At 39.5% G+C, this 25,234-nt stretch overlaps 4 protein-coding genes across 6 annotated transcripts; 1 reads left to right on the forward strand and 3 right to left on the reverse strand.

Moving 5' to 3' along the window:
- Nucleotides 1-1,616: 1,616 nt before the first annotated feature.
- On the reverse strand, nucleotides 1,617-4,660 carry cldnk (claudin k). The gene is made up of 2 exons (XM_088342182.1): nucleotides 4,188-4,660; nucleotides 1,617-2,554 (listed from the first exon to the last, which is right to left on the reverse strand). Exon 2 carries the CDS (start codon nucleotides 2,426-2,428, stop codon nucleotides 1,781-1,783), a length of 648 nt encoding a protein of 215 aa, XP_088198308.1. The 5' UTR covers nucleotides 2,429-2,554; nucleotides 4,188-4,660; the 3' UTR covers nucleotides 1,617-1,780.
- Nucleotides 4,661-4,781: 121 nt separating this feature from the next.
- On the reverse strand, nucleotides 4,782-9,297 carry btr02 (bloodthirsty-related gene family, member 2). 2 transcript variants are annotated; one of them, XM_088342154.1, is made up of 7 exons: nucleotides 8,907-9,297; nucleotides 8,126-8,400; nucleotides 7,578-7,655; nucleotides 7,263-7,505; nucleotides 7,043-7,190; nucleotides 6,931-6,957; nucleotides 4,782-5,326 (listed from the first exon to the last, which is right to left on the reverse strand). In XM_088342154.1, exons 2-7 carry the CDS (start codon nucleotides 8,393-8,395, stop codon nucleotides 4,782-4,784), a joined length of 1,311 nt encoding a protein of 436 aa, XP_088198280.1. In that variant the 5' UTR covers nucleotides 8,396-8,400; nucleotides 8,907-9,297. The 2 variants fall into 2 exon arrangements, with proteins under 2 accessions (XP_088198280.1, XP_088198272.1); XM_088342146.1 differs by having other exon boundaries at nucleotides 8,126-9,297.
- A 70-nt stretch (nucleotides 9,298-9,367) lies between these two features.
- LOC148374895 (GTPase IMAP family member 9) lies at nucleotides 9,368-11,174 on the reverse strand. The gene is made up of 2 exons (XM_088342166.1): nucleotides 11,123-11,174; nucleotides 9,368-10,414 (listed from the first exon to the last, which is right to left on the reverse strand). The coding sequence occupies exons 1-2, from the start codon at nucleotides 11,139-11,141 to the stop codon at nucleotides 9,390-9,392; spliced, it is 1,044 nt and encodes a 347-aa protein (XP_088198292.1). The 5' UTR covers nucleotides 11,142-11,174; the 3' UTR covers nucleotides 9,368-9,389.
- A 2,870-nt stretch (nucleotides 11,175-14,044) lies between these two features.
- Nucleotides 14,045-24,112, forward strand: rsad1 (radical S-adenosyl methionine domain containing 1). 2 transcript variants are annotated; one of them, XM_088342195.1, is made up of 9 exons: nucleotides 14,045-14,493; nucleotides 15,298-15,431; nucleotides 15,510-15,714; nucleotides 17,537-17,902; nucleotides 18,916-18,979; nucleotides 19,040-19,187; nucleotides 19,402-19,504; nucleotides 22,920-23,023; nucleotides 23,107-24,112. In XM_088342195.1, exons 1-9 carry the CDS (start codon nucleotides 14,344-14,346, stop codon nucleotides 23,234-23,236), a joined length of 1,404 nt encoding a protein of 467 aa, XP_088198321.1. In that variant the 5' UTR covers nucleotides 14,045-14,343; the 3' UTR covers nucleotides 23,237-24,112. The 2 variants fall into 2 exon arrangements, with proteins under 2 accessions (XP_088198321.1, XP_088198329.1); XM_088342203.1 differs by having other exon boundaries at nucleotides 19,402-19,456.
- The last annotated feature ends 1,122 nt before the right edge of the window (nucleotides 24,113-25,234 follow it).

The following is a 25,234-nucleotide window of genomic DNA, read 5'->3' on the forward strand; positions in this document are numbered from 1 at the left end:
CAGTTTATTGAAAACAATCTACGCCTATCAATAAATCCTGAGATCTCTGGATAAAAGGGAAAAAAACCCTCAAAAAAGTGGACTGGACTTAGTCCGAAGTTCAAACAAAAAACAGAAAAAAACTTGAGTGCATTCCAAAAAAACAGTCTTATTACCTCTTGAGTATTCATTCAAAATCTCCAGAGAACGGTTTCAGTATAAAGAAAGACAAAAGTTGATCATATGATGCGTGACGGTCTGATTGGTAAAAGTGCTTATTCGGGTTCCAGATTGAGTGAGGAATAACTTGAGATCAAATCTGGAATCCAGGTCACAAATAAACCTCATTAAAAACAGAAAACAAACAAAAATGTGCAGGTATTATTAATAGTAAAACTAATTTGACAACTACATGATTACATTCACATTTTCTTCATGTAACTTAAATATAGCTTAAGTGAGTTTCATGAACAACATGCAAAATATGCAATAAAGGCCTTCAAGTGTATTTTCTTATGGTGGGTGGGTAGATCCTTTAACCACTGGACGTAGGAGCACCACTTCCTGTGGTGTCTTGGGCAAGTACAGCCTGATGGCGCCCATCGTGTTTTCATATATAAGGTGCATTGAACTATAAGGTGCATGAAATGTAAACAGAAGATAAAAAAAACATATATCAGGGAACACAGATATTAGGGAATAAAATAAATCGATTCATTCATAAATTATTACTCTATGTAGAAGCATTTTGTTGTGATTATGTATTTCCAGATTTATTTACTGAATTTGCTGCTCTATAAAGTTGCACTGGATTATAGGACGCACTTTCGAATCAGTAATTAATTTGGGGTTTTTGGGTGCATATTATAGTCCTGAAATCACAGTATTTTAGTTTTGTTGTTGACATTGTTATACAGTATTTCTATTTTGGTTACATTGCTACATTTTTTGTGTTGAGTCCCTTGACTTTTGTTCTAAAACAGTTGTTGGCGTTAATGTATTTTAATTTGTATAATGTTAAAGGTTTTTACATCGTATTGTTTACATAGCTTCATTAAAATAAAAATATTGTGTAATGGAAGGTATTATAGGTGCCATATTGAATTTATCAAATTTGTATTTTCGATACATCACTCCCTTTTTTGGTTTGACTCCTCTGTTCCTCTAATAGAAATATTTGTATTTATTTTTTAAAACTGTTTGCATTGTAGTTATTTAATTGAAAAGATAGACAACCAAATGCTGATTTTTATAAAAAGAATTATATACTAATTCAATATATATATATATATATATATATATATATATATATATATATATATATATATATATATATATATATATATATATATATATATATATATATATATATATATATATATATATTTATATAAATATATATATATATATATATATATATATACATATATATATATATATATATATATATATATATATATATATATATTTATTTATTTTTTAAGCATTTTTGAAGGGGCGTCGCTACTTCGCGGATTTTCACTTTTCGCGGGTGGTTTTAGTCCCCATTAACCGCGATAACCGAGGGATTAGTGTTTATACTAGGATCGGATCAAAAACCCTAGAAATGAGAAGAAGAAAAAAAACTTATACATGAATCAAGGCCAAATATTTTATTGTCTTTAAAATGGCATACATAAAGTAGAAGAAAATGTTATTTGGTCATACATGATTTCAATTTTCTGAAAACATGCTGAAAAACATTAAAAGGAGGTTGGAGCAGGCTCGGTATCAGTTGAGAGGAACCTTGTAGTTGGGCATGTTAGACGTAACCTTTAACCTGCGAGGCGGGTGCCCGACGAGGGCTGCTTTCGCCGCTACTGAAGGTAGGCGAGCCGGGCATGCCAGGCGGACTGGAGCCGGTATAGAGCAGAGACCCACCGACAAGGAGCAACGCCGAGGCCCCCCAGCCAATATAGAGCCCTGGGCCGAGTTCACGCTTGTGTGGCGCGGCCACGTGCGGGTCATAGAAATCCCTGATGATGGAGTGGGCCGTCCAGCAGACAGGCACCAGGAAGAGAAAACCGGCAACGGCAAAGAGCACCCCCGAGATACGGGCAATGCGTGCCTTTAGGCTGTTGATGCCAACGCACTTGGTGCACTTAGCGCCAAGCACGGCAAGAGCTAGGGCCACTACACACAGCATGACAGAGAGCACCGTGAGGCCCCGGGCAGCCTGCATGTCGCTAGGCAGAGCCAGCATGCTGTCATAGACCTTACACTGGATCTGACCCGTACTTTGCACGATACAATTCATCCATAAACCTTCCCAGATGATCTGTGCCGTCACCAAGTTGTTGCCGATAAAGGCCGTGACTCGCCACAGCGGGACCAGGATCACGACCGCCCCGGCCACCCAGCCTAGGATGGACATGATGAGGCCCACAAGTTGCATGCCCGTTGTTGCCATGGTGTTTGTGTGCTTGGTTTTGAAACAAGTCTCTGCTTTTTAATTTTAGTCCTTAAATCGCTTCCCTTTGCTTAGTCCTTTTTCTCGAGGTGATGATGTCAATCAGCCTAAAAAAGGACAGGTGATCTAAAAACAGGGCGAAAAAAGAAATCATAGGTTAAAAGAGAAATCCTCCATTTTCAATTTGAATTATCATGTATCCTACATTTCTTCATCAATCCAGAATTTTCTGGCAATAATTCAAAACCAAAGTTTGCTGCATATACAAAGTCACCAAATAAGCAGAATGGTACCAATGGTAAAGCATGAAGGTTTTAGTATCGTTGATGTCATGCACTTTCCGGACATTTTCAACATCTTACCTTATGTTTACTATTATGTGTACAGTAATGCTAATTGTAATTCACCCTGGTCAATCCTGGAAGGGGGATTACCACATGTGGGGTCCTTTCTCAGGGTTTCTCTTTTCTCCTCACGCTGAGGTTTTTGAGTTTTTCCTTGCCCGCATGCTCGTTTGGGATCGGGTAATTGTGTAATTTTGTAACTGTAATCCTGTGCAGTCCTTTGAGACATTTTTGTGATTAAGGGCTATATAAATAAATTTGACTTGACTTGACTTGACTAGGTGATTTCAAGGGTATAATTTTGACATGAACTGAGGGGGACGTGTCCCCACCAATTTCGAGCAAACATTGTTTTGTCCCCATCAATATTATGTGTACATTAAAAAAAGGCGTTATGTCAGCTGTCAGGGTTAACACAAAAGGCTTGTTCTGAGGAGTAGGTTGAAAAGGGATAACTAAATTAATTATGCTTTATTTGGGATTGATTTAAGATTGTGACTTGTCCGATATACTCAACTTTAAAATGGGTATGTATAAAATAAATTATTTTTGACAATAATATGTGGCGTTAAACAATATCATTATATTTATGTCTGGTAACTTGAACAAGTTGTAAGCCATACTGTGAAACCCTTGTGAGAATAAGCACTTTAAAAATATTTGCCATTTGTATGGATGTAAACCCTAGTATATCAAACAACATGCAAGACTAACTCTGCGTATGGTTCTCATAACCATTTGTAATCGGGCCTGTTTAATAGATTCCAAGGAGTAGCACACAGACAAGCCTTCTTTGACTGGAGGTGTCTGTGGGTGTAAAGCCGAGCAGCTAATTTCGAAAAAAGCAATGAGCCACTCGTGGAACACAAGCGAGCTTTCATGTTGCAGTTTTGGAGTGGGCCACAACAAGGAGCACATCAGTCAGTGTCCTCATTTGAAAATTCTGAGACTGCAACTGTCCATAATCTTACTTAAAATCTTGTAATGTTGATTAAGAGGAGGTTGACATTGGTGATAGTTCTTTAAAACGTTTGTAACAAAGAACCAATTGCACATGTTGAAGTATGAGTGTTTATTTTGCAAATAATACTGTACATCAATTCAGTAAAAACAATGGGAATCTGTTTAAATGGACCCAAATCGCCCTGAAACTGTATTATTGGATATCATTTGGCTTTTTATATTAGGGGGCTAAAAAAAGCTTGTTTGAGAAAGTTTACAACCTCCAAAATAAAGCGCATATTATATTTCTATTTCAATGTTGATTATTGCACTACAGGTTGGTTTTTACAACAAAGAGTTAAAAAATAAGAATGCTCACAATCCTTGCAGTATGGAGCTCTCATCAGAAGATGAAAACTATATACGAATACAGCTGCAAATATGCTATTTACGCAAATCAAAACTCTTTTTACCTTTAGCTGGACTCTCCCTGTCCTCAGCAGCTCACCGGTGCACTGACGTTGTTCAACGCCCTTGAGGACTTTTCTTTCTTGGTTGCAATGGTTGGAACTAAGGTTTATTGAATTAATCAATTCCACAAGCAGGCAGCTGTCATCAGAGGCTTGAGGAGCATGGAGTGGCGATGGGAGCTGCCCAAGTGTTGTGCCAGTGGGCACAAGCAAGTGTGTCCTTGTATGTGCGTCAATGTGTCTCCCGGTGCCTGGTGTACAAGTACAATAGGCCGCTGTTTGGCTGCGGACATGCCCAACTCTCTCACCCTCCGTTCTAGTCGTACTGTGGCCTCATGTCTGCTCAACTTCTGGCTTCATTGACATTTTCAAGTGTATATGAAGATTTAACTCTTGCAACGGTTCTTTCACATCTATCTTTCACCTCGTGGGGTTCTTCTATCCTGGTAGCTCTATTTCCAACATCCTTAGAGAGGACAAATGGGATCAAAGACTTCTTTGTGAGTTATGGAATGTAGAAAGAAATTGACATGTTTAAGGTAACATGTGTCTGCACTACAGAACCGTTATTAGATTGCTATCTTCTTTCTAGTGGTATCAAATGCTGCAAAAGCTTGACCTAATGATAAGCGGCTCAGCATTTTTGCCACCATGTAGCCGACCGGGACAGAAAAACGGCTGCAGGTTATCCTTGAATGTGTCGGTGAAGGTGTAAATGTGGATGCCCATCTCAGCACAGAAGAAGGACACACGGCCTTCGTCGTAGTCTACAAAGACACCAACCCTCCTGGGCATCTGCTCCAGTGCCACTACACTCACTGGAGAGGTGTTGGCGACAAACTGTCCGCCTGCTTTTAGGCTCAAAGTCCAAAAACCATTTGAGGGGCACACAGTGAAGCGGCCTTTCCTGTTGATGGACTGACGGACCACCCCTAAGCTCCATTCCATCTTCTCACCGACATCTACTTCCCAGTAGGCCCTGCCGCTGCTGAAGCTCTCTTTGCCGAGGACATTGGCCACACGGTCAAATCGCGTGGGGTGATCGAGCACCTCGTGGCGCTTGTCGCTCTGTCTTACCTGTTTTCTGTCATCAGATACTGAAAGTGTGGGGTGGGCCGTCTTGGTGCTTATATTTACATCCACTGCAAAAAAAAGAAAGGTAACAGCTTGAGCATGAAAGAAAATCTGGGATATTTTTTTCCCACTACTTCAAATTTTTAACACTAAATTTGATTGAAATTATTAATCATATTTATAAATGAATAATAAAACTTTACTTAAAGGACCTGTACGGATTTTAGAACATTGATACTCTCTTCCACCATCTCCGGGCTTGTGTCATTATTGCAGCCTCATATAGCTCATTTATGATATGTGTGTTAATACATTTCTTTCATATACACACTCGGATAAACTCTTCTTTTTTCATCTTTCTTATGGGTCGATGTTCGGACTCTACTAAAAGCAGACTCTTTCTTACTAAAAAATGGAAATAAAATCTAAATCAGGACACCTAAAATTACACAACCCTCCTTTTTTGGCAGGGGAATTTTGTCTTTAAAGGCTTGGCGGCAGCAGGTCCAATCTTCTCCTATAAGAATCGAAAATGTTGACAAGGCAATGAAGGACTTTTCTTTCGTGGTTGCAATGGTTGGAAATAAGGTTTATTGAATTAAATTGCGAGGTTAAACACAAGGCATTGTTCTCCTCGTGAGAACAACATGCCTCCAGCGCCGTGCACACCCATGACCACAGAACCTCAGGCAAACAAGTGTCCTGTCTCAGCTTCATGTCCGTAAGGGAAGGGCACCTCGCACAATGGTGGCAATGTCACATAAGTAAATATATGTCTGGTTAAAACCCACTTCACAGGTGGATTTAAATTTTATGAGAGATTATTCTTTTTGGTTTTTCATGTACTTTTTCTATTTTGGATTGCTTTAATTCATTATTTGTTTCATTGATATATTTTATTTTACAGGAACGACAAAATCTTGCTGAAAAAAATCCACTTGTATGCAACTTGTGATTTCAATTATTTTCTCTGCAAACTATTAATATTTACCCAAAACAGATTTCAAGGTATATATATACCAAAGCCATATCCCACTAGTGGGAGGTGGCTAAGACTCTTTCTGGGAGATTGATACAGAGGAGGGGATTCCCAGCCCCCTCGCTCAACCCAACTGATGTGTTGGGAGTCATTAGGTGACCAAACCCCCCAATTCCAACCCCTAATGCCGAGCGCCAAGCAAAGAGGCAGTGAGTGCCAATGTTGTAATTGGTAGGTATGACCCAGCCGAGGTTTGAACCAGCAACCTCCCAGTCTCAGGGCGGGCGCCCTACCCCCAAGGCCACCGAGCTGGTCTTTAAAGCAGGGGGTCTCCAAATTTAGTTATTGAGCCTCTATCCTGCATATTTTACCTCGGTCCTCGAGTTTAATTGTCCTATCTCTTTTGCATGTCTCCCTCATTCAACACAATTTCAGCTCATTAACATGTCCTGTTAAAATTTTTATAACAAAAGCTGTTTTGTTGGGGGAGGAAAATCTTGAAAATGGGCAATACTATGGCACCATGCAGGACATACAGACAGCTTACTGATGAGCTGATTATTTGAATAAGGTGTGTTGAAGGATGGAAATATGTGAAAAATGCAGAATAATGGCATTTGGACACACCCGTTTTAGATGTTTCAATGTACTGATAAAAATATGACTGGATACGACATAAAGATAAAGACTTACCTATGTATCTTTCAATTTGTTTAAGTTCTGCCATGTAAAAATAGATATGTACATATGTCAGTCAGTTAATTTGCATAACACAATTCTTAAATAAGGTCAAGTGAGAACTGACCTAATTTGGAAAGCCTATTTACTTCCAACTTTATATTGTTCATCATTTCTGACAGTGCTCGTCTGGTGACCCCGACACAGGGATCCGTTTCTATGGCAACTGAGGACCAATCGTTGAACTGGAAAGGTTGTCCAGGAGGTACATTGTTCTGTAAACAACACACAAGTGGTAAAAATCTCTGTTCCATCATGCATCTTAGCAAAGAGACAAAGGTAATTGCCCTAGAATCTTCTTTTGACTCATCCTGCTGACCACCAGGAACAGGAGAGAGAGATTCTTCAGACTCCCTTTTCAATTTCTTGATCTCCTGATCCAGCTTTTTCACAAGAGTCTCGACTTTCTCCTGCTCCTCCTTTTGACGCTCTTCTATTGCTGCAACCACTGCTTTGTGGCTCTTCTCCATGGTGTGGACAAGGGCTGAGAATACTTTCTGGCTCTCTCGCACTTCTCTGAGGTAAGAACTCTGAAAGTAGGGACATATATTTAATAAGAAATGTAAAACAGTAAAACTTTTTGGAGGTAGTTTCAACCTTACCTTTTGGAGCTCAAGGGAACTCTTTAACCTGTGTATCTTCTGCAGTCTCCCCTGAATCATTTGTTCAACATTTATAACCTGAATTGTTGAACAACAATGAGAGGAAATTGCTTTAAACTGCAACTTGTGATCCTCTCAGATGCTTCTGTACTACAATACAACTGTACATTTTTTGTTTAAGTATTGAAAGATTTAGTGTGGATCCAAATAGAAAAAAAGACAACCAAGCAAGACAACTCCACAAAAGGGTAGGTAAAAAAACATTATTCTGAGTCTGGAGAATTCTGCAGTACTAAGAACCAAATAATTTTTGATGGTTGATCTTGGATTTTCAACTTCAGACGCTCCGTAGACTTGTGTTTTGTTTTTATATGCTTTACTTTTTGCCCTCGGTTTTTATTTGGTAATTGTACGTCTTGGTTGTCTGCCTTCCTCCCATACCTCCAAAAAATTCATGTTAGGTTAATTCAAGTTTTTTTTTGTGTGCCCTGCTACAGTATAACCCAGGTTCAGCTAGTGAGGATGAGCCAACAAAAATAATAACACACCGCCTCTTCATCTGTGGGTTTTGGTGGTGTAGTCTTCTTGTAATTGTCTGAGACTTCAGCTAGGATGTGGTTGACACTGAGGTCAGGCCTACAGGAGAAGAGTCTCCTACAGGATGGACAGTATCGGGACTGGTGTCGCATCCAATAGTCGCTAAGACAGGAGAGGCAGAAGCTGTGTCCACATGGGGTAGTGACTGGATTGCTGAAAATGTCTTTACACAGAGGGCACAAAAGAGACTTTTCGGGAAGGAGGTTGAAGGTTGATGCCATTGGAGCTGAAAATGGCAGAATCAAAGAAAAGGAAAGTAAAGGAATGTCACCATCTGTTCATTTCCTTTGGTGTCAGTCCTCATGCCCGTGAGTCATCTGTAAAGTTGTCATTCTTTAAAATGCATTTAAATGCCACATGCTTCAGGATACCAAACTATTTCAAGGAACTCTTAAGGCTATTTGGATATTGCCTACCCCTTTTACATAACTTCGGATCAACCTGCTTCACTCTCAATTGTGAAAGCACACAGAATGAACGAAGGTATTTCAAATATCTGAAGCCTGTGGACAAACAGGTACACATTACACATGGGTGACTACTGTCTTAAATCAATGAAGAGTTTAAATGCAACAACAAATTACAAAAAGGAAAAATGATTTTTTGTTTGGTACACCAATGTACTCTTGTCCTTCTCACAAATTGTTGATTTGTTATTGTAAAACCTCATAGTACGGAAAATGTTTGATTATAAATTAAATAAATAGTCAATAAAAAAGCAGCAAGACTCACGTGTCTTGTCAAGACGTCTGCAGTTGTCACTTTGAGGTACAACGAAAAACAAGGAAGTAATGGCCTGATGTTTAATGTTGCATGAACGTTGGATTGTAGAACAGTGGCCTTCATGACAAATACTGACTCCACCCTGCTGTTATTTGAGCTCTTCTTAGGTAGACAATACTAGAGGCAGGGCTTCAAAATTTAGAGGCATTTAAAACAGCCCCCGCAAAAGTGTTTTGTCATGTACAGTATTTACACAACTCTTGAAAATAATTATCATGTTTTGTTTGTTTGATAGATTTTTATATTTTGTGTATCTATTTGAATCCTATAATATAATAATGTTTTTTTTTATATGTCTGCAGTCTTTCTAAATATGTTGAAAAATGTTCTGAATAAACATTTTCTTTTGCTGTCAACAATAAAAAAATGAGAAAATCCAATGAGACGGTAAACTACACACAATTCTATTTAATTGTGCAAGGGTCCCTCCAGTCAGGGACGAGGCGTTGCAAAGAAGCGATTGATGAAGATGGAGTTGAAGTTGAGCCTGGCAGGAGGTGCCACTCTGTCCTCCATGTGCTTTGTGGCCACCTGAGCGGTGCCCCCCGCTGAAGCTCCAACCGCCCCACCAATGACGCCATATAATACCATCCCTCCCGGGCCTTCTATGGAGCCCACTAGTGCCCCCATGACAGCCCCCACAACCACGCCTGAGCCCACACCCCTGGCTAAAGACGTCCTCAGCCAGCCGTTGTCCACTTCTGCCTTGGCCCTGATTAGGGCACTTACACTAGCCGTGTGGGCGTCTTTGCGTCGGTACAACTCATCCGACAGATACTTCTTCTCGAGCTCATGCCATGCCTTCTGGTTATCGGCTGCCATCTTCTTCATCAGCCTATTTTCTTCCCTCTTGACGCTGTTCTCAGCCTTTCGAAAGGTTCTACTGGAAAAGTAGGCACCGCCCAAGGAGGCCACCATCCACTCGATCTTCTGCAGAAGCTCTTTCTCATGGCTACGATCCCTCCAGTTCTTGTTGAAAATGAAAAAGCGTCCACCAAAATCATCAATTAAATGTCTCAAGGGCCAATCGGTGTTCTGAACCACCCGTTCCAGGACTCGGCTGTCAGGGTTTCCATCATAAGCTAGCAAAACGATGCAGTGTCTTAAACAGTGTCTTCCAAAACGTTTTAACATGAGCTGTGGCGTCCTGATGTCATTTGGTGATATTTTCTCCATGTCAAAGGCCACCAGGAAGGCATGAGGTCCAGGCACCGACAAGCACTTCGACCTCCTCAGCTCCATCTTTCTTTTGACGTGAGATATGTCCTTTTCATAAATGTTAGGGGCATTGATCACAGCTACCCGTCGGCCTGCCAGCTCCCCCAAAGTTTTCTGGCTGCCAGATATGGTCGTGGTATCCTTAGAGAACTCCACCCTTCCCAAGATAGTGTTGGTCAACTGGAACTGAGATGGTCCGCTGTTTCCAATGACCATCAGTCTCAGCTCTAGAGAGGATCCTGTGGAAAAGAAGGTCTTAATTCAAATCCTGCTTATGTCAGTCAGAGCACTTAATCTTTTTTCTTGTAAAGTGTTCATGAATGTGTAAGAAAGAGCAGCACGGCAGTGCAGTGGTTAGTGCAAGTGCGGCACAGTTCTGAGGTCATGAGATCCAACCTTACTGTGTGGAGTTTACATGTTCTCCCAGTGCTTGCATGGGTCTTTCCGGGCACTCTGGTTTCCTCCCACATTCCAAAAAACATGCATTTAAGGTTAATTGGCCGGTCCAAATTGTCCCTAGGTGTGAATGAGCGAGTGAGTTGTCTGTGTCCGTGTGCCCTGCGACTGGCTGGCAACCAGTTCAGAGTGTCCCCTGCCCACTGCCCGAACATTGCTGGGATGGGCTCCAGCACCCCCGCGACCCTACTGCGGATAAGCGGTGCAGATAATGGATGGGTGTAAGAAAGAATAGACCGATCACAAATGTGAACGCCAAGCAGAGCGTTTTTTGACAAAGACATTTTGTGTTTCTCTAACCCAAAATTTCAAGTATTTTCATCTCACAATGTTAGAAATTAGGTTCCACCATGGCATCTGAACATGCCCGATGGAAAAAAATCAAGTATGTTGCCAAAATTAAAATACATGTTTGCTCATGAACAATAAATTAGCTTTTCCGTGATTTAGGACAAATTAGCAACCCACTTCCCATTTTTGCTCCACCTTACCTTTTCTCTTCTTCTCCATTTCTTTGACAGACTTGAACAACAAGACAACAATGACAAGTGCCACACTCTATATGTGTATTACAGACCCCCCCCCCCTCTCTCTCTTTCTCTCTCTCTTTCTCTCTCTCTCTCTATTTCGTCAATATCAATTTGTTAGCAGTCCAGGATAATCAATTCTGGATTAAATTATATTTTTATCCTGTGAAGCTCAAACGTGAATTTCGATTATAAAACCTCATGTGGCATCCCTGTACCAGACATTACAAAGACACCTCATGGATTTTTAGATACTATTGCACAATCTCTTGTCAATACAGATTTAATTTGTGCAGCTCCGATTATGTAAGCAAAATATCTATTTGGATGGAAATTACAATTACATAATGGTATCATCTTGTTAAAAATTCATACAGGAAAAGTTCAGTTGTAGGTGAAGGTCCTTTTAAAATCACTGCCAAGCAGATAAAAATACTTTGTTTCTGGTGGACATTTCAAACTAAATTAATTCGAAGGTGCCTTCAAATGGTAGTCAACTTTGTAGATAGGTGATCAGTGAAAACTTTTCAGACTAAATCCAATGCTCAGAATTCAACTCTTATCAAGCATGATTATGAAAATAATTAAACAATATAAAAGGGCAGCTTGGGGCGGCAGTAGTTTAGGAGGTAGAGCGCTCGTCTTGAGATCAAGGGATCCCAGTTCAAATCCCAGCTCGTCCGTGTTACATGTCGAAGTGTCCTTGGGTAAGACACTAAACCCCTAATACCCCCAATAAGCAGGTTAGCGCCTTACATGGCTGCAAGGCCGCTATTGGGAAATGTGGAGCACATTGTAAAGCGCTTTGGAAAGTCATTGACTTGAAAAGCGTTATATAAATGCAAATCATTTCATTTCATTTCAACTTTGCATCGAAAACCTTACAAAAATGATGATTATGAGGATGAAAAATGTTACTAATGTTGTAGTTTTGAAATACGCCACTGCTTATATTTAGTCATGATTGTACAGTTTCTTCGTGTATAGCTACTCAATTTATTTAGTCGTAATTATGTAACTTCAGATGTGTTTTACTATCTAGTAAGAAGTGGCCAAAAGTTACATTGTTAGGTCGATCACCTAACCTTTTTTGAGTGTAATACACAAAGAGGGACATAAAACATAATTTCAGTTTATGAGGAGATGTAATAAGATAAATAATTTAACCGCTGAAAATAACATTAGGAACAACCAAGCTCTTGTGCCCCTTAACAAAATACAACTGACTTCCTCAAACAATAGATGAGTGTCTTGAGCAAGATTTCCTCCATGATGACAAGGCTACTCACATCAGTATAACAGTGCTCTGTTCAGCTGTGGACCTATTTAATGTTTACCTTTGTAAAAGATTTAGGATCAGTTTATGGACTGCACTATTTGACCTAGAACGATGGTAAACCACCTGAGTCTTTGCAAAAGTGAATTTCTCATTTTTGCCCACAATATTCTGTAATAAAACCTTCAAAGGAACTGTTCATTCCAAGCTTTTACTTATTCCAACTTCTTGTCTCAAAACACAGATATAAAAATGAAAACGCTTCAGAAGAAAATCCATTTTTCTTCACTAGGCAAACGTATAAATGTATTTTTATCACTACACAGATTGCTTTTGTATTTTTAATTGGAAAATGTTTTGTATTCACTAAACGATCAGGGTAAAAATATGTGGACGGTATGCAGGGTCACAGCCTATGACGATGAATGCCACATGTACCTGCTTGGTGGCCTTCTGGTGTGTCTAAACTCTAAAGGGGCCATCCCAAAACTGTGAGGTTAGGGGTTCTTTACCTGGCTTGGCCAACCCAAAGAAAAACTAAAACGTGACCCATTGTCTCACTGACTGGCTTGGAATCAGGGGCTTTTTATTATTTAATAAAAAAAAGGAAAGCCAAATTTTAACGTAATGTAATACTTTTGAGAGCAGGTGAGTTTTCACAGTAACACATGAAAAGTTAATCAGACTGACTGACTAAATGTATAATTCAGTCAGCACATTCGATATATATGTATATATATATATATATATATATATATATATATATATATATATATATATATATATATATATATATATCTCATCTCATCTCATTAGCCGTACCGCTTATCCTCATTAGGGTCGCGGGGGGGGGCTGGAGCCTATCCCAGCCATCTTCAGGCAGTGGGCAGGGGACACCCTGAACTGGTTGCCAGCCAATCGCAGGGCACACAGGGACAGACAACTCACACGCTCATTCACACCTAGGGACAATTTGGACCGGTCAATTCACCTGAAATGCATGTTTTTGGAACGTGGGAGGAAACCGGAGTGCCTGGAGGAAACCCACGCAAGCACGGGGAGAACATACAAACTCCGCACAGGAAGTCTGGAGCTGGATTTGAACCCACGACAGGTTCCCATGACATGAACTGTGCTAACCACTGCGCCGCCGTGCTGCCTATATGTATATATATATATATATATATGTATATATATATATATATATATATATATATATATATATATATATATATATATATATATATATATATATATATATATATATATATATATATATATATATATATAATAAAATAAAACGATAAATTAACTAAACAGTGGGATGAAAAAAACTCTTGGAAATAAAATGATCGATTCCCTTGAAGATTTTTTTTTATCAGATATTAAATTACTTATGATCGTGCTAGCAGAGGCCCACAGTGAACTGCAGTCATTTTGGGCAAATAATCAGAACACATTATTGACTTTTATCACAACTTGATTCGATTGTATGGCACAAATTGTTTCTAGCAGCTCGTACAAGACCTCAAATTCAGTTGATACATTTATGAATGCACGTGAGTGGAACCTGTGCTCTTTAACTATGTGTTTCTAGTCGAACTTTTTATGTCACCGGCTCACAACACAAGATTGACAACACAGCCGCCCTCTTTTTTAATATTGAATATATATAAAATGGTGACTATAACGGTCTATTTTGTTGATGAATTGGGATAAAACATGACTGTAACAGGTGGTAAACACCAGTGTGTTAATTTACTCCGCTGTTTTTAAACCCAACTGTTGAGCAGCTGATTTAGAGATTTTGCTTCTGGATATCTGCTCTCTCACACACACACACACACACCAGTGAAGTGTGGTGTTCTGTAAAATAAAGATTATTATTAGTAATAATAAAACGATAATAATGAAACGCACTTGTAGAACGGTGGGACGTGTGCTGACAGCACGAACCCGTCAACACTACTACTCCGAGTTAAGCAGCAGACAAACACAGGACGGATCTATAACGACTGATCAAGAGAATGTAACCAAATATGCCTCGCTCTACATACATGTAAGTCGTAATTGTTTGTCTAGTGATGACGTTCTTCTAACTTAGTTACAAAATAGTCGTATTCTTGTTTTTATTGAGTAAGAACCATCTTTTACTCATAGATGTGGGTCCAAGATTTTATTTTACGTTTACTGAAAGCATTTATATAAAACCACAATAGAAAGAACACTAAATATTAAAGACAAGTGCTGAATAAGGTATCATCGATAGAGGTATTCTACTAATGTGTAGCAGTAGAAATCACTGCATACTGTATACGTTCCACTAAATTAAGCCCCTCGACTCTGTTTAGTTTGATTCTGTTACGATTGCTTTCTCTTCATCACTTCTGTTCAGTTTTAGTTCAATGGCTTACATCATCAACTAGTTCTAGCTTTACGGGTGTTAAAGGGACAATGTGTAATAATTGACCACTAAATGTCGCTGTGTGGTGTGGTGCAACCGAACAGCAGTGCTTAAAAGCACAAGGAAGAATACAAACTACGGAAACTCAAAGTTATCAAAATGCAGCATTCTACTTCGTTTTTTTTTTTTTTTTAGCCTAACCTTTTTGAAGTTTTGGGGTACCCATAGCAGCAAGATAGCAGCAGAAAATTGTGTCAGCTCTCTTTTGGCGAGCCTCAAGTAATGTAAAATGACTGCTTATTTCTGGACCTACGAGTATTTTGAAAAATGTGTGTTCATAGGATAGTTCATGTATTTTTTGCATGTATCATTCAAATATTTTTTTCAATCAAGTTGATTCCCACCACGAGGCACCGAATGTCCCTGTAATTGTGATAAACTCATGTTTTTCTGTTCTAGTGGCCCTACTGTCTCAAACGTTGCTCTTACTGCAACTTTAATAAGTACATCCCCAAAGGTGACAATAACCAGCTATTGAGCCAGTGTCTTCAGCAGGAAATTAAAACGCTGTTGCAGATTAGTCAGGTGTCCTGGTAGGGTCATTTTTTACATACATAAACTCTAATACATAACACTCACCTTTTTCTAATGTACGTGTTTTATCCTTGAAGCATCACCTCTGTGTTTTTGGGTGGTGGAACTCCAAGTCTGGCAAACCCCACCACTGTCTCTGACATCCTGGAAACAATCTCCAAGCAAACAAGTCTGGCAGACAAGGCTGAAGTGTCACTTGAGGTCAATCCCACTTCAGAGGGACGGATGAAATTGAAGGATTTTAGCTCCGCTGGAGTGAACCGTTTCTCCATAGGGGTGCAAGTAAGTGCAATATGTTGTTTCTTCATTACGAAATAAAGAGTTTCTCTATTTATTAATACTGTACTTTGCTACCTGTTCATAGATTAACCTTGGTGGTAGTCTTTTTTCTTTGTATTTATAAAAATACAAACTGAAGCATTGTCATGTGCCACAAAGTGGAGCTAAGTCACTGGGTAATTAATTCCTATATTTTGTACAGTGTATCAATTTTATATATTGGTGCCATTAAACTACAGTATGTACAAATTAGTTAAGCAACTTTACATTGTGTGCACAGCACTGGCTGTGCTGGTCAAAAACATCAAAGCGCACAGGGAGTGCAGTTTGCTGTATTTTACGGAAACGTGGCTCACGTCTAGCATCCCTGACGCTAACGTCGAGCTACCCTGAGCTACCGGAGCTATCCGGAGCTACCCGACTTCAGTGTTGTTAGACAGAGACACAAAAGCCTGCGGGAAGCGGAGAGGAGGTGGACTCGCTAACACAAGGTAGGGTATCCCTGGGCACAAAAATTTCCATCTGCTGCAGGGACGTTGAACTTTTGGACTAGTGTGTGACGTCATCCACTCCGCTGTGGCTAAACTACAACAAAGCACCCCGAGGGCATCCTGTTAATCTGTTATTAAACAAAGGAGACTGCTGGAAGTGTGAATTTCCCTACGGGGATGAATAAAGTATCCATCCATCCATCTATCCATCTATTCATCTATCCATCTATTCATCTATCCATGTATCTATCTATCTATCTATCCATGTATCTATCCGTCCGTCCGTCCGTCCGTCCGTCCGTCCGTCTTTCTATCTATCTATCTATCTATCTATCTATCTATCTATCTATCTATCTATCTATCTATCTATCTATCTATCTATCTATCTATCTATCTATCTATCTATCTATCTATCTATCTATCTATCTATCTATCTATCTATCTATCTATCTATCTATCTATCTATCTATCTATCTATCTATCTATCTATCTATCTATCTATCTATCTATCTTTTGTGTCATACTACTAGAGCTTCAGAATTATTTTGTCAGGCGTTAGTTACTTGTGCAACCAGGTTTCTTGAAGTTTACTAGAACAGCGATGATCTTGTCCGTTTAATCTGAAATATAGGCCCCCCCATGTAATCTGTCACCCCATAGTTTGTTGCAAGATAATTACTTAGTTAGAGCAATACCAAAAAGTAAAAACATGTTCATTAGGCCTTCTACCATTGTGAAATGGAAGAGCAGTTACAGTAATTGATTTATTGTTAAAATAAATACATGTATACATTTTAAGCATATTGTCAAAAGTTTTGGGGATCCATGTGTCAGTCTGACATAAGTCAGCTCTGGTTACAGTCAGTAGTTGATTGCAATGGAGGTGCTGGAGCAGCTGTCTTTTGGCAGCTGGCTGGGTACTCCAAGGTTTAGTTGACAGTGAATGGGAGTGCACACAAATAAGAAAAGCCATTCACCAGACATGGGGACTTGAGACTTAGTGACTTGGACTCGAGTCGACTCGAGTCGCTGTTTTTATGACTTGTGACTTGACTTGGACTTGGCAATCTAAGACTCGGGACTTGACTTGTGACTTGACTTGCCCAAGAAAAAAATACTTGGGACTTACTTGGGACTTGAAGGTGAAGACTTGAGACTTACTTGAGACTTGCACATGTGTGACTTGGTCCCATGTCTGAATGGCATTCACACTTACAATCATAGATAAGAACTTACAAGTTGTATTTGATTAAATGCACTGATGTCTGGGATCTTAAACTATCAAAAACTCAAATGGATTGCTCACGATCTCAACATGACACTTCTCTGTTCAGTCTCTCCAGGATGATGATTTGACAAGGCTCGGCAGAGACCATAGTGCTAATCAGGCCCTGCGAACCATCGAGGAGGCTCAGAAATTGCGCCCTGGTAAAGTGTCTGTTGACATCATGTTCGGCAGGCCGAGCCAAAGTGTGGCATCATGGGAGGCGGAGTTGTCTGCGCTGTTACAGGCCTGCGACGACCACGTCTCTCTGTACCAGCTGACACCTGAACGAGGCACTAAGCTGTTTAAACAGATACAAGATGGCGAGGTGGTGCTGCCCGGCGACCACGAAACTGCAGATATGTACCAGATTGCCAGGAGGCTGCTACACCAGCAGGGATTTGAGCAGTACGAAGTATCAAACTTTGCCAGAAATGTGAGTTGATTAGATATCAAATAAGAGTAGCAAAAATATGTAAGCAATTGACTGAAATACTTTAAACTTTCAACACTGTAGCTGTTTATTAACTATTCTAATCAGTGCTAATCTTATGCTACTCCGACGATTTCAACATTGTGGTATCCAGGCGCAACTTTTTTTATGTTGGGCCTTGGCAGCATCTTGGATCTTTTCAGAAAAAAACCATTTAAACATAGTAGTTAGTTTTTATTTTAAATTAAAGAGACATGAAACAACACCTGACAATAAAAGACCCAACCCTAGTCGTTATTAACGTGTGTATTGTATTCATGACAATTAGGCATGCATAATCACAACTTTCAATTGTGTCTCGATTACCTGAAATAATTCATTCTTTGGGCAAGTTCATGCGGGTAACACAACTCACTACATGACCCACACATTACTTGGCAAATAATGAGTCTGGTTTTTGTCAACATAACAACATAACCAATCATATTACAAGTACTCTCCTCTCTTTCAGTGTATGGGAGAACAAAACAAGCCCTGATTAAGTAAGCAGCAATTTCCTCCAGGGTAACAGCACTTGATACACAAACTCACGTATAAACTATTCACAAACACACCAGCAAACAAAAAGATAATACTGTTTTGGATGATGATGGGTACCTAGCAAGACAGTAAACAGTTAATTTTGGCTTAAACAGGCTATGCATATTTGCCCAGCTGAAGTATTTACCGTAGTATGCTGTAGTATACGGAATCAAACACCTTTGACACTTGAACTCTAAATCAATACGGGTTCTGCGCGTACTTCTCTTTTGTCCCCCTCTGTGCTGTTTTTTGGTTGTTTATTTTATTGTTACTATATATTTAAGAAAGGTTATTCTATAAAAATGTCGCCAATCCAAATATCACTCATTTTCCTTTGCCCCTTCAAAGTACAAATTTTAATTGTTTGCATTTTATTTCACGTCTATAATTTTGGAAGTGGAATAAATGCATATATTTTATTTATTTTTTGACAGAATGCAATAAGTCTTCACAATATGAGCTACTGGCATGGAAGACAATATATCGGTGTTGGTCCAGGTAACCTTTTCAAAGCTAGGGTCCTTAAAGATAGTCCTGTCAACTTATTTTCCATTAAAGGTGCACACGGGCGCTTTGTCCCTCTCGGGGAGGGAGGCATTTCACGAGAGGCCCGCACCCAGACGCTTGAACCTGACATGTGGATCCGTGAGGTGCAGCAACGTGGCCACGGGACTCGAAGGAGGATTCAGATGGGACATCTTGAACTGTGAGCTTCTGCACATAGACTTTGAGTTATGTAGTGTGACATTGGGAATTGTTACAAACAGCATTTATGCATCACCAGCTGACAAATCTCTTCGAGGTTTCTGTGCAAATACGTGTTTTTCAGTCACGCTGTCCATGTGAAAGAATGTTTCAGCACGTTGATGGACAGTGTCATGTTCCTGTTACCTCTGAATTATGGTCACTCTGTTTGGCAGATTGGAGGAGGTGTTGGTGATGGGATTGAGACTGACAGAAGGCATCACGCACAAGGTGATGCAAGGGGATACGTGGGTTTTTACGATACACAAACGCATGCAGGTATTTAAAGTGCCTGTCACACCTTAGATGCCTGTTCACACTCTTAACTTTTTTTGTTTGTTTCATATACAGTAACCCCTTGCAATGTCACTGTTCATCTTCCATGGTGTTGCTAATTAACGTATTTTCATTATCTATTATGTTTTGCATACCGATAGGCTAAACAGTCCCTAAGAGAGTAGTTGTTGGTAAAATAAATAAAATCAATAAATGTTTACGGACATAGTATACAGTGCTTTTATTTGTTAAACAAACGCTTGGGCCCGTAAAAGATGTCCTCGTTGTTTTTAATGTCTAAAGCAATATAGTTAGTTTTATAATAATTGTAACAAGATAAATGTCTCTGCGTTGTTTTTGGAACTTAATACCCGTGTTGAATGAGAGTTCACTGTATATTGAAAACAGACTCTAATCTGGATTTTTAAGTTAATTTTTTTCCCGGCCTGGTTCTTTACTAATTCCACAAAGTTTCAGAAATCCAGGTTAAAAGTTGCAGTCCTCCATAGGTTTCAGTACAATAACACCATGAACTGACAGATGACTCAACATATTGGTTTTGAATGTTATAAATAATAGTGATCATACATGTTGTTTACCATGCATGCCACATACAAAACTCAATTCCAATGAAGTTGGGAAAGTGTGTTAATTGCAAATAAAAATTGATCCAAGTAAATTGCAAATTCTTTTCAACCCATATTTAAATGAATGCACAGCAAAGACAACATATTTATTGTCTTCACTCATAAACTTTATTGTTTTGGGAGAAAATCATCAACTCTGTAATTTGATGACAGCAACACGTGCCAAAATAGTTGGGACAGGTGTCAATAACTACTCAGAAAGTGGATGAATGGAAATCAACCAACTATTTGCAGGTGAACAGATGAATTAGCAACAGGTGAGAGTTGTTACTGGGTATAAAAAAGGGAGACCCGAACAAGCTAAGTCATTCACATGCAAGGATGGGGCGAGGTTCACCTCTTTGTGAACAACTGCGTGAGCAAATTGTTGAACAGTTTAAAAACAACATTCCTCAAAGTACAATTGCAAGGAATTTAGGGATATCATCATCTACAGTCCATAATATTGTGAAAAGGTTCAGGGAATCTGGAGAAATCACTGTGCGTAAACGGCATGGCCGTAAACCATTATTGAATGCCCGTGACCTCCGAGCCCTCAAGCGGTACTGCATTAAGAACCGACATCAATGTGTAAAGGACATCACCACATGGGCTCAGGAACACTTTGGAAAACCACTGTCAGTCAATACAGTTCGACGCTATATCCGTAAGTGTGGGTTAAAACTTTATGTTGCAAAGCGTAAGCCATTCATCAACAACATCCAGAAACGCCGCAGGGTTCTCTGGGCCCGAGCCCATCTAAAATGGACTGATACAAAGTGGAAAAGTGTTCTGTGGTCTGATGAGTCAGTTTTCCAAATTGTGTTTGGAAATTGTGGACGTCGTGTCCTCCGGTCCAAAGAAGAACAGAACCACCCAGACTGTTATGCACGCAAAGTGCAAAAGCCAGCATCTGTGATGGTATGGGGGTGCATGAGTGGCCAAGGAATGGGTAACCTGCACATCTGTGAAGGCACCATTAATGCAGAAAAGTACATTCAGGTTTTGGAACAAAGTATGTTGCCATCCAAACAGAATCTTTACCATGGGCGCCCTTGCTTCTTCCAGCAGGATAATGCCAAGCCACACACTGCACGTCTCACGACAGCGTGGCTTCGTAGTAAGAGGGTGCGGGTGCTTGACTGGCCTGCCTGCAGTCCTGACCTGTCTCCCATTGAAAATGTGTGGCGCATTATAAAGCGTAGAATAAGACAAAGGAGACCCCGGACTGTTGAACAGCTGAAGCTGTACATAAAGCAAGAATGGGAAAGGATTCCACTATCAACGATTCAACAACTAGTCTCCTCACTTCCTAAACGTTTATTGAGTGTTATTAAAAGGAAAGGTGATGTAACACAATGGTGAAGAAGCCCCTTTCCCAACTACTTTGGCACTTGTTGCAATTATAAAATTCTAAGTTTATCATTATTTGCTTATGGAAATAAAGTTTATGAGTTTGAACATGGATAATCTTGTCTTTGTGGTGTATTCATTTAAATATGGGTTAGAAAAGGTTTGCAAGTCATTCTATTCTAATTTTACTGACATTTTAAACTTTTTCCCAACTTCAATGGAATTGACTTTTGTATAAGTCACTAGTTATTGCTGCAACAGTGAACCATTGACACAAAGCTTATTATAAACCTATTTAAATATGATCATAGTTTCTGTAACTGAAAAACAGCACATATCTCCTCCCCACTCCTTCTCTCCTCACATTGATTTGTACATTAAGTATGATACACACATCTCACCTCAAAATTAGTAGGTCCACTCACAACAACGATTGAAGATTTTATGTAAATGAACTTGTCTATGCAAGTGCACTCGGCATAATTGTCAAGGAAGCAACAATATGATTTGTGTGTTATAAGGAAAACTCAATAACATCTGTCTCCATCTATCTATACATTGTCAAAGCACTTCTCATGGGTCGCAGTGGGTGCATCTGATTCAGGGCAGGGGGACAGCCTTGACTGGTTGCCAGCCAATATCAGGGCAGACATGAATACACGTAAGAACGGTTGTCTGTCTGCAACCATTCATACGTGTATTCATGTCTAAGATGACTTGAAATCTCAAATCAACCAGCAATTCATATTTTAGGACCTGCACGCGACTTCTCTGTGGGTACTCTGGACCCACAGATAAGCTCTGGCATGAGGAGAACACGCAAACTTCGCACAAGGAAAGCCGGTAGTTGGGATTGAACATGGTACACCTCCCCATGTGTGCCTGAATAAAAAAATACCAGTATTTTATCTTAAAATATAAAAAATTTCTTGTCTGACATTGTGGAAAAATATTTGATCAGAAAATATCCCAAAAGTCACATTCAATAGATGTAAGTGTGTCTTCCATATAACCAGATGTCCTGTTTTCAAATTTAACATGACTTAATTCATGTTTCAGATCGAGATGATAATGATTTTTGTCAAATACAAAATTAGGGTGGTTCAGATTCAATAAATTATGAGATTTCGTTAATTACACTCTGTAAAATTATTATTGGGACAAAAACATAAAAATCTTGCTGTCACAAATGACAACTTAAATTATTTTGGTATTTGTAAAGATCTGAGAAAAACATAATTTGAAGCTGAATGACTTTGCTAAGGTCAATAAAGTAGATTACATTTACAATACGGTCGGACGTAGGATTACGAGAACATATCACAAATCCAAGTGACAAGGGAATCAAGTTCATGCTCAGCTGTGGTCTAAAGGCCACATGACTCAATATGTTTGTTCGTAAACAGAAAGCCACTTGTAAATTCTGTGACATTTAACAGCACTGGCAGCTGTTCAGTCCAAAGCTGGCCCTCTGGGACATCTTGGGCTCTTCCAGTGACGTTAAAGAATTCCTCCGCTGTGGCCTGCTGACTCTTGATGACGGGTGATTACTCGACTGAAAAAAATTGCTTCGCTTCCGTTCCAAAATAATGCTACTTTTGTTGTGTTTTCTTCCTGTTATCTCAGAGGACTGCGCTGCTCCTGGGATGGTTTGGCATTACTGGACAGTATGCTACCATCACTCTTGCTGGAACTGGAAAGACAAATTCATTCGAGAGCCTTAAAGAGACAAGTGATATACTCCTCCGATTCATGATAGTAGTGCGGAAAAATCCACTCATTTTAGTCAACATGTTCATAATGCAATGAAATTTTGAGCATCTAAATGCAGTCATGCCCTACTGGTTTACAGATAGATACAATTGACATGGCTTATTGCAATTTTAGTGTTTATTTATATTTTATGAAATCCTAATCAAATATTCTGATGATCCAGTAGTAACAAACCCACCTCTCAAGAAAACATGCATACATCTACTTAGAATCTTTAGCTTTAATTCACGTGACTGCACTGTTATCACGTAGAATGGCTTGTGTGTGCATGTGCTATAACAGCCTGCACTCAAAAACATACTGGTATGGATTTGAATAATAACATTAGAATTTCAAAGCGAAAAACATAAGTGGGGGCTATGACAAACATTTTGATTTAATGAGGACATTGACTAGCAGCATTCTAATTTATAATCAGCGATTGGCTGTTTTGTGATGTAAATTAAGGGCATTATATACAATATTTTTCTTCCAATAGATCCATTCAATATCCGTTATTCATAGCAGGCTGCTGTTGAAAATACAAAAGTCAGCCATTTTGAATACATGTCATTTTTCTTATGATGATAATTTTCTTTATTATTGCAGTGGAACACACTGAATTCCCGGTCCAATACTTTATGTGATTGTAAAATCGACATAAATGGACAATATTATGTATGAATACCGCATGTATATTTGTCTGAGATTTATTATCTTTTCTAGAACTACTCATGTGTTCTTAATACAACGGCGGTGAGTGTGGAGCAGTGGTGACTCATATGGTCATAACTCCTCCATTGCGTTCATCCTTTGTGTGCGTAGGTTCTTTTGAGCATACTATGAATGTGTCGGAAAATAAAAGGAGATGCTTAAGGTCCTTTTTTGACTCATCCCCACCTTCTCAACAAACACGCACATCGGATGAGTTGTTTTTGCATCACCACCATCTCTGGAAATAGATGATTCCTCACCTCTGCTAAACCTTTTGTGTGACCAACATCTAGAGTGTAGAGTTTTTTTATACAATGGAGATCACAACTGGAGAACAATTTATTAATAATTTGGAAATAATACCGCTAGGCTGGTAGGGGCACCATTTTCTGTGGTGTGTCTTGGGCAAGTACAGCCTGGTGGCGCCCATCCCTCGCAACACCATCATTCATCTACATCCACCATCTTCACTGCTCAACAGTTTAAGGACATCTTGCTGTGTCTATACCATGATATTAAAACACTTTTTTTACGAGATTGATAAGACATTTCAACAAAAAAAATGTTTTTTGCCAAAAATTCACTGATCAAAATTATAGAACACTTTCAGGTGCCTTCCACTTAAATGGTGCTAGTCTAGCAACTGGTGCTAATGCCCTTGATTTTCTGGCGACCCCTATTTAACTGGCATTCTAATTGCCAGTTTCACTGGTGGGCCGTTCTGAAGTGACTGAAAGCCTCCGGCAGCAGGTTGTCCAAATGAAAGCAAAAGGGATGACCCTATGAGCCACAGCAAGACAAGTTGATCAGTTCAAATCTGTTATTTCAAGAATATTGAATCATTACAAAACTACAAACCTTTTAAAGTACCTCCAAAAGGCTGGTCCTCCACGGAAGATACATGAAGGACTGGGTAATCACTTACACATTGCAGTTGAAATTGCTCGCCAGTCCAAAGCTGAATATTTTTAGGATCTGTCTCACCATACAGTGTCACGCCGTTTAAGAGTATTTGGACTAAAGGCCAACACTGCAGTGCCCAAACCTCTCATTAGCAAAAATAATCAAAGTCAGTGTAAGTCACTGAGAGGTGGAGGAGGAGGAATTGTCATGGTTTGGGGCATATTTTCTGCAGCAGGATTTGGTCCTCTTGTACAGCCACGTGGCCGGCTGAATGCAAATGTTTATCAGAACTTTCTTCAACAGCACATGGTTCTTTACTTGCGTTCATTGTCTAATCACCCTGTAGTCTTCATGCAGGACAATGCTCTGTATCCCACTGCAAACG

This window comes from Urocampus carinirostris, chromosome 1, assembly GCF_059441175.1.
Source record: "Urocampus carinirostris isolate Australia breed hairy pipefish chromosome 1, RoL_Ucar_1.0, whole genome shotgun sequence".
NCBI lineage: Eukaryota > Metazoa > Chordata > Actinopteri > Syngnathiformes > Syngnathidae > Urocampus > Urocampus carinirostris.